The sequence below is a fragment of the Vulpes vulpes genome, chromosome 11 (assembly GCF_048418805.1).
Source record: "Vulpes vulpes isolate BD-2025 chromosome 11, VulVul3, whole genome shotgun sequence".
Lineage (NCBI taxonomy): Eukaryota > Metazoa > Chordata > Mammalia > Carnivora > Canidae > Vulpes > Vulpes vulpes.
The window spans coordinates 102,592,097-102,604,251 of NC_132790.1; the positions used below are offsets into that span (position 1 = coordinate 102,592,097).

The following is a 12,155-nucleotide window of genomic DNA, read 5'->3' on the forward strand; positions in this document are numbered from 1 at the left end:
TCTATGGGTAACTTAAGTTTGTTAAGACCAAGTACGTGGAATAGATGTAAATAACAAAAAAAAAAAAAAAATTAGGGAAATTTTTAAGAAAGGTTTCCCAGATCTTTTTGGTAATCTTGAAACTCTGAAGATTTGCTAAGTTTAAGTGACGGATTATGTTGAATTCATTGAATATCTAGGTCATTTCCAAATAAGGCAAAATGAGAAACATTAATTACTAAACATGTTTATCTACTTTTGGTTTCCTTATTACAGAGAAACTAAAAAATCAATTTGGGTCCGTCCGTTAGTTAAACATGTTTTGCACTTTATTAAAAACTGGGAATAAACTCATGTTCCTAGAAATTATAAAATGCATCCATAACTTTGCCAGTGCGGAAATTGCTGGTGTATGAGGCAATTCACAATTGCTTACAACTTCATTTACCCTAGAAATTACATTTTCTAAGGGTGAGGAATTCTAATTAATATATGGTATTAAATGTACTAGAAATAAGGTAAGCAACTCTGCAAGGAAAGTAAGATACATATTTTTGATAAGAAAAAGTATGAGACATAAAAAAAAATACATTTTTGTTGAGGGAAAACAATTTTGTCCTAAAGTGAGGCTGATTATCAAAAGTACACTGGTGCGATATTAGAATCCTTTTTCTCTGTGCTAAAAGGAAAACATTCTCTTAGGTTATTGTTTTGGTTTTTGTAAGAGTTTAAAACAAAGTTTTCCTTTACCTTTCATGTAATCTGCCTGGAAAAACAAAGATTCTACGTTTTGTCTCTGTTGGGTTTTTGATTATCAAAAAAAACCTGAGCCACCTGGTTCACAACTGTAAACCGTCTGCAGTTGCTTTTGGAATCTTTTCTACTTTGGTTAAATGGCTAAGTATGGTTTCAAAATGATCCGTGAGCCTACAAGTCACATGTTCAAACCTTTTGATACTTTTTTAGAAACGTGCCAAAATCAAGGTCTGAAATGAAATCTTTTAACAACACTCTAACCGGAAGATTCCAGAGGGCTGAGGGGACGTTTCAGAAGATCTGCCTTAGACGAGGGAGCGTATCCTACTAACCAGGCTTATTTGTGAGGTCCGGGTACACGGGAGCATTCTCAGGCAGTGGAGCTAAACCCTCTTAGGTTATATTTGTGCGGATACTTTATTAACATAAGTGTTTGAAAATTGGGTGAAATTGCTATGTCCTAGTATGTTGTTACCTTGATGTGTTACGTGTCCGGAGTAACCAGATTTGCTTGTCCCCCGCATTACGATTCGTTCTAATCAGCTATTTCACCAGGGCCGTTCCTAAGTCTTTTATCATTTACAGACACGTAGACTTTTTTTTAAAAGATTTTATTTATTTATTCATGAGAGACAGAGGCAGAGACCCAGGCAGAGCGAGCAGCAGGCTCCATGCAGGGAGCCCGACCTGGGACTCGATCCCAGGACCCTGGGCTCACGCCCTGGGCCGAAGGCGGATGCTCAGCCCATGAGCCCTTCCCGGGGGTCCCCTGACACGAAGACTTCGGCTCCGATGCTTTCACAGAAGCTTCCCTGCAGGTGTTTCGTCTTCAGTGAGACCCTTGAAGGGGGGAACCCTGAGTCCAGGTTTCTTCTGACGACCTTGATCATAAAACTGAACTGAGTAAGAATTTCTGGAACTAGTAGAAAAACTAGGCTCAAGCAGAACAAGAACCAAGAACATGGGACTGAATGAAGAGGATGATTATAATTTCTAGGACATTCCTGTTGGAACCACTAATGAGTTTTATATTTTGAGGGGTTTTTTTTTTTCGGATTTAAGGAAAAGGTTTTCTTTTATGCTGTGACTTAGAGCAATTTGATCAAATGTATGTTTGGGGAAAAATTGGAATATTTGTCTTTTTCTCCCTATCTGATCTTTCCAGAATGCCTAAACGCCCAGCGAGGATCCTTACGCTTTCATAATGATTTTTTGTGTGCGTGAATTCAGGACCAGCCTGTCCTCCCCGTAGCAGGCCACAGCCGGGGGCACTGGCTGTCCTACCAGTCTTCGCTGGGACGTCCCGCAGCGGAGGGAGACCCGCAGAGACCGACAGCTCCGGGCTGACTTGGCGGAACAGCCCGGGGGCTTGCTCGCAGGCTCCGGCTCCCGAGCTCGTGAATCGTGGCGGCCGGGAGAGGGGCTGACCCCGAACCCTCGGCCTCGGTCAGGAGATTCCTTACAAAACCCGCAGATTGGAAAGGGCCGCTGGGACCGGTCGTCATTGCCGCTGTCCTCAGGTGAGTGACCGGACCAGGGGAGCTGAAGCTGGGTTTATTTCGCAAATTGGTCTGAATCAGGCTAATAGGTTTGACCTATTTTTGGCAAGACTAAGGGTGATTAGAGAAAAAGGTCTCAGTAAGGCGATGTGGATGTTGGGTCCGGATGGAGCTCGTTAGAACCTGGGCCAGGCCCCGGGGCCTGGTGCCACCGTCCACGTGAGCGTCTTGGGTTTCTCTCCTTTGCCTCAGAGTCATCTGAGAACTAGAACTGGCCTTTTTCCTGGACCCTGGCCACGCGAACGTCCGAGAAACCGCCGCAGGCGCATCTGTCCCTGCTGCCACCCAGGGCGCGGCCGGCTGCCCTCCGCGTCACTAACCCGTTTAGAATTCGACCCAGGCCTTAGCCGTCGTTGCCCGCTCATCTCCCAGAAACGCCTCTTGTCATCCGATCGTTGGAACCGTGGGCAGCCCCGAGCGGCTCCCGTCACTGTCCCCGAGGAGATTGCCTGAATCGCCTAGTGTCCCACCGAGAGCTCCAGCGAGGAGGACCGCCCCGCCGGGTCGTGCGTTCTCTGCAACTTCTAGGGAAGCGTCAGTGAGGGGACTGCAGGGGCCGGGGGGGGGGCCACCCGGGGTCCCACTTGGGCGTATTGGTTATTTCAAATAAAGTCACTTAAGAGACAGACACAGCAGGGACGCTCTCCCCCCACCCCCCCAGCAGGAAGCGAACCTCCCACGTGAGGACGAGCCTTCCCGTACCACTGGGTGGGGCCTCGGCGTCAGAGGCAGGACGTGTAGACTAAGGACGGGTAGACAACCCTGTGACTTGTAACTAATTCGCTGCCTCAGCCCGGACTCTGGAGAATTCCTTACTAATCGAGGCTCCCAAAGTTTTCTTTGCTAATTCCTTAGAGATTCACACTGTTTATTAAGTATAGAAAGTGCCTGCCGTGGTCATTTCTCCGGGTGCCAGCGGCGTTACTAGGCCTCTCCGGGTGGTTTCTTTTTTCCTCCTGTGAATCTGTCTCGTGTCCAGCTAGAAGAACCTTGATGGGCAGAGTAAAAATTGAATCCCTCCCCCAGAAATGCTAGGAACTTTGAGAGGCAGACGATGCCGCACGCGCTGGGTCTCTTCCTCCTGCCCTGGGGAGGTCCCCCACCGAATCTGCTTAGGGTACATACCGTGTTGACTTTTATAAACGGATTTAGGCCAACACTGCGTGCAGTTCGTCGTTAGAAATGAAAATTGTACATATTTGGTAGAATTTCAGTTATGTCACTATTCCATTTGCAGATACTTGACTTTATCCATGAAACACCATATTTATAAAATTTGAATTACACAAGACTAAGAGTTTAGTACAAATTTAGCATATTACACAAATCTCTACAAACACCTCGAACACGTTTTATGTAGAAATGTTAATATTTATTTAAAAGTAGATACAAAAAAGAATAGTTGCTTGAAATCATAAAAAATAGTAAAGTTCCTTCTAAACTGATAATATTTTCTCTACAGTTTGCTTTATTGAGATATATTATCTTTACATCCTAGGTAGCAGGAATCTAGCAACAGAAAGCAGTCGGCTGCGCTACGTTCAAGGTAATGGGAAATACAGAGGTGAGACCATCAATCCTCTGTTTTCCTCAATGTGTATTGATCCAAGCACAGCATTTAGGGCCGAAACCCCGAGAAGCCCATGGAGTAAACTGCTTAGCACGGAGCAGGGCTCAGTACACCTGCGTTCCCAGAATTGATTAAGTGAACGAAACCAACGGAAAAACAAAAACCCCAACGTCTTGTGATTGTTGAGGATCGTAACTGCAGGCTTTGCCAAAGATCAGAATCTCCACCTCCCCTGTTCCACCAGAGTGATCAGTGCTGATCTGGTGCCGTCACTTTGTTTAGAATTTGGTGTGAGCAGATCTTATTTCCGTCTCTAGAAGTTATTAGGCTGCGTTGGCGCCACAGCTGAGCCCTCTTCGGTGCCAGAGCCCTCCTGTGCTGTGTGCAGCTCCTGGCAGTGGTACTTCACCTTCAGCGGTTTACCTGGGTACCAGACCAAGTGAATGCGGCAGGGGATGATTTCCTAGAAAGTAAGGGTCCCAGGTATTAGGATCCGCCAAGACGTCCGGCGAACGCAGTTGTGTACCGCGGGGGTGCTGACGATCCTGAGCCCGTCCGGCCCCCACCCTGTCGGTGTCCATGAGACGGGCTCCCTTGGGAACATGGCCAGGCCCTGGGGGTCCGTGTGCCCTGCCCCGAATGCCAGAGGCTTGTTTTGATCTTCCCTACAGTCGATCTGGTAACGACCCCCCAACCCTGCCAGGTGGTGCCAGGAGGTCTGTGAGGGGTCAGCCCCCTGGCCTCAGGGCAGTGGCCTCCACACACCCTCTTGTTCCATAAAATCTGTGGACTAACAGCCGGGACCGAGCCGCGTGGTGCCCGGTCACCCGCCTGCTGAACCCCTTGTCAAGAAGTTACCCCGAATAAAACCCCATGACAATGGTGTGGAGCTGCCCGCTGCGTCTTCTGGCCCCAAGGCGCGCTCCGCGCGGACCACACTTCCCGCCCTCCGCCACCTCCTACACGCGTGGGGTTTTGTACCTGCGTCGAGAATTCGTGGAGTAGAACCGTGTAATCAAAATCAATCGCATCCTCGTTCGTTTTCTAGGGAAGGAAAAAGGGGGTGAGTGCGATGAACGGTGGTTCCTGTTTAGCTGCGGGCCCTGCCTCAGCTCTCCTGGGGGTCGCCCGCGGCCCCAGGAAGTCATGGCCTCCTACTGCTTTGTCACCGGGTTGGGGACAACCTAGTTGTCCAGCACCTCGCTCCCTAGTCCGTATGGCTCCTGGTGGAGGCGGGGCCCGTGCGGATACGGAGAATCCTCCGACAGCCTTGGGGATCTAGACTGTGCAGCTCCCCGACCGGCGAAGGCCACCGTGGACCAAGTTCTGGGCTACGCACTTCCCACGTGTCGTGGCGTGATCTGTGTCTTACGGGAGCGCGGATCGTTACAGGTTCCAGGTTGCAGCTGGTAAGTGGAAACCAGGGACTGAACCCGGATCTGCTGACTTTACCACCCGCGTTCTTTACGCACCGCCTCTAGGACCAGCAGCTGGAGGTTTCTAGGCGGGCAGGCTGCTTACCACGTATTTGGACAGTTTAAAAATTGGTTTTGGGGGTCCCTGGGGGCTCCGCGATTTACTGCCTGCCTCCGGGATCAGGGCATGATCCTGGGGTCCCAGGACCGGGTCCCACATTGGGCTCCCCCGCACGGAGCCTGCTTCTCCCTCTGCCTCTCTCTCTGTGTCTCTCATGAAAAAATAAAATCTTTTTTAAAAAAGTTGATTTTACTTATAAACTTGAAGGTTTTTTTTTTTTCTTTTTTTCCCCGGGACAGTGCCTTCTTATTCTGTTTTTGAAAATAGCATTTCTGGAGGAAAATCATAACAGTCTCTAGATTTTAGACAAAAAAGAGAGGAAACCCTGAAACAAATAATTTCCAACTCCATTTGATGACTACTTTGCTAAAAGACACAGCGTTACATGTTTTTTAATATTACAATGTTTGTAAACTCTGTACCATTTAATTAAGACCTTTCTCAGTAACATTATTAAGTCTTTACATTTTTGTTTCTATAGAGTCTTCCTTCTCTGGGAGGAAGCACCGTCCACCAAACCAGGGAGCAGGAGGGGACACTGCACATCCTGGCCTGGCAAATTATTCCAGGCTTGGGCCACCCCTGCCGGGGCACGCTCTGCCAAGAGGTAATTCTTTTTTTTTTTTTTTAAGATTTTATTTATTTATTCATGAGAGACACAGAGAGAAGGAGGCAGAGATACAGGAAGAGGGAGAAGCAGGCTCCAGGCAGGGAGCCCGATGCAGGACTCGATCCCAGGACCCAGGATCACGCCCTGAGCCAAAGGCAGACGCTCAACCGTTGAGCCCCCCGACCACCCCTGAGGTAGTTCTTTTTAATATTATTCAGAAATGATCTCTTTGGCTTTGGTTCAAATGATCACAAATGCCAAATCCTTATCCTCCAAATTGATGATTTACTTTTACATTTTCCAGTAACTAAGCGCTTTAATCTTCCTAGAGACAGACTGCACGATCCCCACAGACCCAGCGTGCTCTGAGCCGAGAGGAACTGGGCCTAATTATTAATCTTCGCTACCTGAAGGAGGCCTCCTGGGCGATTGCATGGGGCAGGTGGGGCAGCTTCTGGGACGCAGCCTTGGCCAGCAGGGCCGTCCTGCCAGGCTAAGGCCTCGGGCCGCTCGCTGGTGCTGCAGGATGCTGACGACACCTGGTTTGGACTCGTAAGTGTTGGAACAAGGCTCACTTGTACCTTTTCTCAGTTCAAATTAAGGGCCAAGGGTGTGTGGAAAGTCCTCATCTGGTTTTGTTTCTCTTTAGCCAGCAGTACCTCCCTTGCCCTTGGTACGGTCCCCGTGGCATTAAGAGCGACACCTGTTCCTCCGCCTAAAGTGACAGCTGTGCGGGGCAGGGGGGTCTGTCTTTATGTCTGCATCGTCGTCTTGTTACCCCCGTCTGCCCTCAGGCCTTGTTCCCTTGGAGCTGTGAGTCTGTATGCCTGCCCGTCCCTGCACCACAGCATCAAAGGGGACTTTAACCCTGAGTGTAAAGACAGGGACTCCCACTCAAAAAGTTTTCGGAAAAACCATAATCCCTATACTTCCCTGAGCCACCTTGGGCCACAGAGCCTCCGGGCCTTCCTGCGCTGTGCTGTCCTGGCTCTATGGGCCCTGCCATCCTGCATCTAGTCTTCGACAAGAGTAGATTGATCTGATCTTAGGGACTCTAAAGCATACTTCCTTGTTCTGCTTGTCGCCAGGTTACTGCTTTTGCTGACAGATCATGGGAATCCTTTGTGGCTACAGAAGAGCAGAATCTGAAAATCTATGTGGACATGTGCATACTTTTCTTTAAGGAAACTCTAAATGTGTATCAACTTTGAAACCAAATTTACCGATTGCTCTAGTGGCTTACATTTATGTTAATTTCAAGGACTTTAGTAAATTTGTTAATCCTCCTTTAATAGGCCCTAAGAGATGAAGCTGCATATTCAGTTACTATTTATCTAAAACCCAAACCTCACAGGGTAAAAAAAAAGGCTAAAGCTGTTACTAAGTGACCATTCTCCCTCTGCATTTTTGTTTCCTTAACTCTACAATTACTTGTATCCCAATTTTCCCATTTGTAGGTTGGATGAGTGACATTCATGGACAGACGAGAGGCACTGAAGACTGGCTAAAGCAGGGCAGAAATAAAGTTGAATATTTGGGCCATACTACGTCCAGGTGGCTGTTAGTTTGGTAACAGGTCACGTACAACTGCAAATGAAAAGAAAGTATGGACATTAAGGGGTCCTAAGGAGGGCGAAGAAGGCACAGTAGGAGGATTCCAAGCTCATCTCATTCCCTGGACACACTGAACCCACAACTGCATCTATTACAACTAACTCTGAAAGGAGCTTGAGAAATTGGCAAAGCTCCTCCACAGCTGGTTGTAGAGAGAAGGTCACATCACGAAAGCCAGGTGAGGTGCAGACACGACGGGGCACCAGACCCCTGCCAGGACAAGCACAAATGGGATGGATATCACAAGCACACAAGAGTGAGAGGATCACACCCCATACCAGACCCCCGTGGCCCTGGGGATCCACCCTGGAAAGTAGAGTCCACATAATATTTAGCTATGAGATCAGGGGGGCTAAGCTTGGAGAGACAGAGCCACAGGAAACGAAGCCTTTCAAGAGCAGGACGCTAAATAATAAGGCCCAAGACAGCACAGAAGGAGCACTTTGCAAAGCACCTGGGGTATACGTGAAGGAGACTCACTGACTAATCTCAGGACATGTGCCAAGGGAACAGGGAGCTACAGGCGATTTCTCCAGGAACAAAGGTAGTGGTGGGTGCCATCTTCTTGCCCTCCCCAGCCTGGATTACCAGATGCTTACGGGAGCCAGTTCCAGTGCTTTGCACCTACCTTGCTAGGAGCATGTGCCCACCCTGATGTTCCCTTGCAGACCCACCACACCCAGCAGGCAGTGCTGGTAAGGACTGGTGCCCCTCCTGAGCAATGCCTGCCCTGGGGAGAGGAGACAGAGATAACCCTACAAACTTGTATGCAGCTCTTGGGGCTCGCCTCTTAGCTGGCTGTGCAAGGAGAAGGCCCTGTAGTCTGGTGTATCCACAGCTTCTGCAGTGGTTAATTGCATCCAGCCACACCGAGGGCCAGCGCTGCCCACCAGTGATCCCACAGCCACGGTAGACCCGACCTTCCACAGTATGGAGAGTGAACGCTGCCCAGGGTGCCTGCAACGGTGAAACGGGTCACTGCGCCAGGGGGCTGAGGCCCAGCCCCAACCAGTGGCATGTCCACAGCAATCACAGCTTACCAAGAACAGGGGGTGATGCAGCGAACACAGGAAGGAAGACTGTGCTACAGGACACCACAGACGGTTTCTATACAGGCCACTAATTTTAAGACCAGAAGACTCAGACAAAATGAGGAGACAGGAATATATCCCAAATGTAAAATTAGACAAAAACCACAGAAAGAGATCAAAGTAACAGCCATAAAGAAATTCACTGTACTTGAAAAAAGCAGATGAACTCAGCAAGAACTTCAACAAAATTATAGAAAATAAAAAAACAGAGATGAAGAATGCAATACCTGAAAATGAAAATACACTAAAGGGAAACAGACTAGAGGACGTAGAAGAACCGCTCAGTGACTTGGAAGACAGGGTAATAGGCAGCACCCAAGCTGAAAAGTAAAAAGAAAAAAATAAGAGTTAAGGGACCTCTGTGACCTCACCAGGCATAATAACATTAGCATTATTGGGATCCCATAAGGAGAAGAGAGGGAAAAGGGGGCAGAAAACTTATGAAAATAGCTGAAAACCTCCCTCATCTAAGGAAACAGACATCCAAGTCCAGAAATCACAGAGAGCCCCAAACAAGATGAAGAATGTCCACACCAAGACAGAATAATTACAATGAAAAATGATAAAGAGAATTTTTAAAACAGCAAGAGAAAACAAATGGACCCAAGGAAAACCCAATCAAGCTGTCAGCTAATATTTAGCAGAAACTTTACAGACCAGAAGATAATATACAGCCATGTGCTGAAATGAAAAAAAAACCTACAACCAAGAACACCTGACAAGGTCATCATTCAGAATTGAAGGACAGATAAGTAAGTTTTCCAGACAAACAAAAAGTAAAGATTTCATTACCACTAACCAGCCTTACAAAAAATGTTAAGGGGACTTCTTTAAGTGGAAAGAAATGGCTGTTAACTAGATGAAAATGATGAAAGGAAAATTTCACTGGTAAAAACAAATAGTAAAAAAAAAAAAAAAAAAAAAACAAATAGTAAAGGTAGTAGATTAGTCACTAATAAAGTCAGTATGTAAGTTAAAACACAAAAGTAGTGAATTCAATTTTATCTACAAAAGTTAGTTGAGAGATTAAATATATGCAAACTAAAAATATGTAAAATAAGTAAAAATTTAGTGCTTTTACAACGTGTTCAAACTTAGGTGACCATCAACTTAATACAAGACTGCTATACACATAGGATGTTATACACAAATACCATGGTAACGACAAATCAGAAACCTTTATAGATGCACAAAGTGTAAAGAGAAAGCAATTCAGGAAGCACAGTAAAGAAAGCCAGTAAGCCGCAGGAGAGGAGAGCAAGAAAAGAAAAGGAACCCAGAGGAATACAAAAATAACCAGAAAAAAAATTAAAATAGTAAGTATATGCCTATCAATAATTACTTTAGAGCATTTGTATTTAAAGGCTCTGGTCAAAAGACAGAGGGTGACTGAATGGATTAAAAAAACAAACACAAGACCCATCTATATTCTACCCACGAGAGACTCGCTTCACACCTCAAGACACAGGAGACTAAAAGACACTGCATGCAAAGCGAAGTAACAAAAAAGCCAAGGCAGCAATACTTAGACAAAATAGACTAAAACAAAGACTGGCAAGAGACGAAGGTGGGTGTTACCTGGGATAAATCCATTCCACAAGCACATATAACATAAACATCTGCGCTACTCCTGGAGGAGCACGTAGGTACACGAAGCAGTTCCCACTTACATCAATGAATGTATTGTTCAGACGGAAAATGAGTAAGGAAATAGGCTTTGAACATCACATGAGACCAGGTGGACTTAAATTTATTGAGGTTTGTTTTGCAGCCTAAAATGTGGTTTATCTTGGAGAATGTTTCATGTGCACTTGAAAAAATGTATATTCTCTGTTTGGATGGAATATTTTGTGTATACAGAACAGACAAAGCTCAGTTTTTGGAAGGAAATAAAGATTAGACAGAAATGAGATACAAACTAAGGAAAGAGATCAATGAAGCCACGACCTGGTTCTTTGAAAAGATAAAATTCATAAACCTTTAGCCAGACTCATTAGTAAGGAGAGAAGACTCAAGTACAATTAGAAGAGGAGGGGCCCTGGGTGGCTCAGCGGTTGAGCATCTACCTTCAGCCCACGGTGTGATCCTGGGGTCCTGGGACCAAGGCCCACATCAGGCTCCCCACATGGAGCCTGCTTCTCCCTCTGCCTGTGTCTCTGACTATCTCTCTGTGTCTCTGCATCTCTCATGTATAAATAAATCTTTTTAAAAAAAATGAAAGAGGAGAAACAAGTGACACCAAAGAAATAAAAAGGTTTATAAGAATACTTTAAGTATTAAATGCCAACAAATTGGGCAATGTAAAAGAAATGCATAAATTTCTAGCAAAATATAAAATTGAATCCAAAAGAAAAGTAGAAGAGACTCATTACTAGTAACAAAATTGAATCAGTTAAAACAAAAAAAATCTCCCCACAAACTAAAGTCCATGACCAGAAGGCTTCACAGATAAATTATACCAAACACTTAAGGAAGAATATAAATTCTTCTCAAACTCCTACAAAAAAAGGGGGGGGGGGGGACTAGCAAGTTCATCTGCATCCAGAATTCTCCTGATGCCAAAACCAAAGACACTACAAGAAAAGAACATTATAGGCCACTATTCCTGGTGAATATAGATGTAGGAAATCCTCAACAAAATATTAGTAAACTGAATTCAACAATACATTGAAAGGATCATTCATCCCAATCAAGGGGGATTTATTCCAGGGATGCAGGGATGATTCAATATTTGCAAATAAATCAGGAAGGATATTTAGCAAACTCAGCATCCGCTCATTATAAAAACTCAACAAAGTAGGCTTAGAGTGTACATATCAACATACTAAGGACCACACAGGAAAAACCACAGCTAGCATCATACTGAATGTTGAAAAACTGAAAAGTTTTTCTTTAAGATCAGGAACAAGACAAGAATCTGCAGTCTCACTACTTTTATTCAGCATGAAGTCACATTAAGTCACTGCAGCAATCAGACAAGAAAAAAAGAAGAAAAGACATCCAACCTGGTAAGGAGGAAGTAAAACTTATGATATTCTCAGATGACATGATACTATGTAAAGACTCTTAAAAAAACTCTTAGAACTTATAAATGACTTCAGTAAATTTGCAGGATACAAAATTAATATACAGAAATATGTTGCATTTGTCTACACTACTTAGCAGAAAGCAGAATTAAAATAATTCCATTGATGGTTGCACTAAAAGAATAAAGTATCTAGGAATTGATTTAAACAAGGAGGTTGGGGGCGCCTCAGTGTCTCAGATGGTTAAGCTTCTGCTGTTGGCTCAAGTCATGATCTTTAGGTCCTGGGATCGAGCCCCATGTTGGGCTCCCAGCTCAGTTAGGAGTCTGCATCTGTCTCTGCCTCTCCCCCTGCTTGTGCTCTCTCAAATGAATTTTAAAAAAGGCTAAAGATGTATATCTGAAATCTACAAGA

General features: G+C 45.5%; 1 protein-coding gene across 2 annotated transcripts in view; it reads right to left on the minus strand.

The window, feature by feature from the left end:
* Positions 1-3,644: 3,644 nt before the first annotated feature.
* The window catches only part of RARRES1 (retinoic acid receptor responder 1), a 36,057-nt gene continuing 27,546 nt past the window's right edge, over positions 3,645-12,155 (minus strand). For both annotated transcript variants that reach the window (XM_072727262.1, XM_072727263.1), the window contains exons 5-6: positions 4,846-4,908; positions 3,645-4,327 (exon numbers count right to left, since the gene is read on the minus strand). In XM_072727262.1, the coding sequence (XP_072583363.1) occupies positions 4,178-4,327; positions 4,846-4,908 (213 nt within the window). In that variant the 3' untranslated portion in view covers positions 3,645-4,177. The remainder of the gene's footprint in view (positions 4,328-4,845; positions 4,909-12,155) is intronic.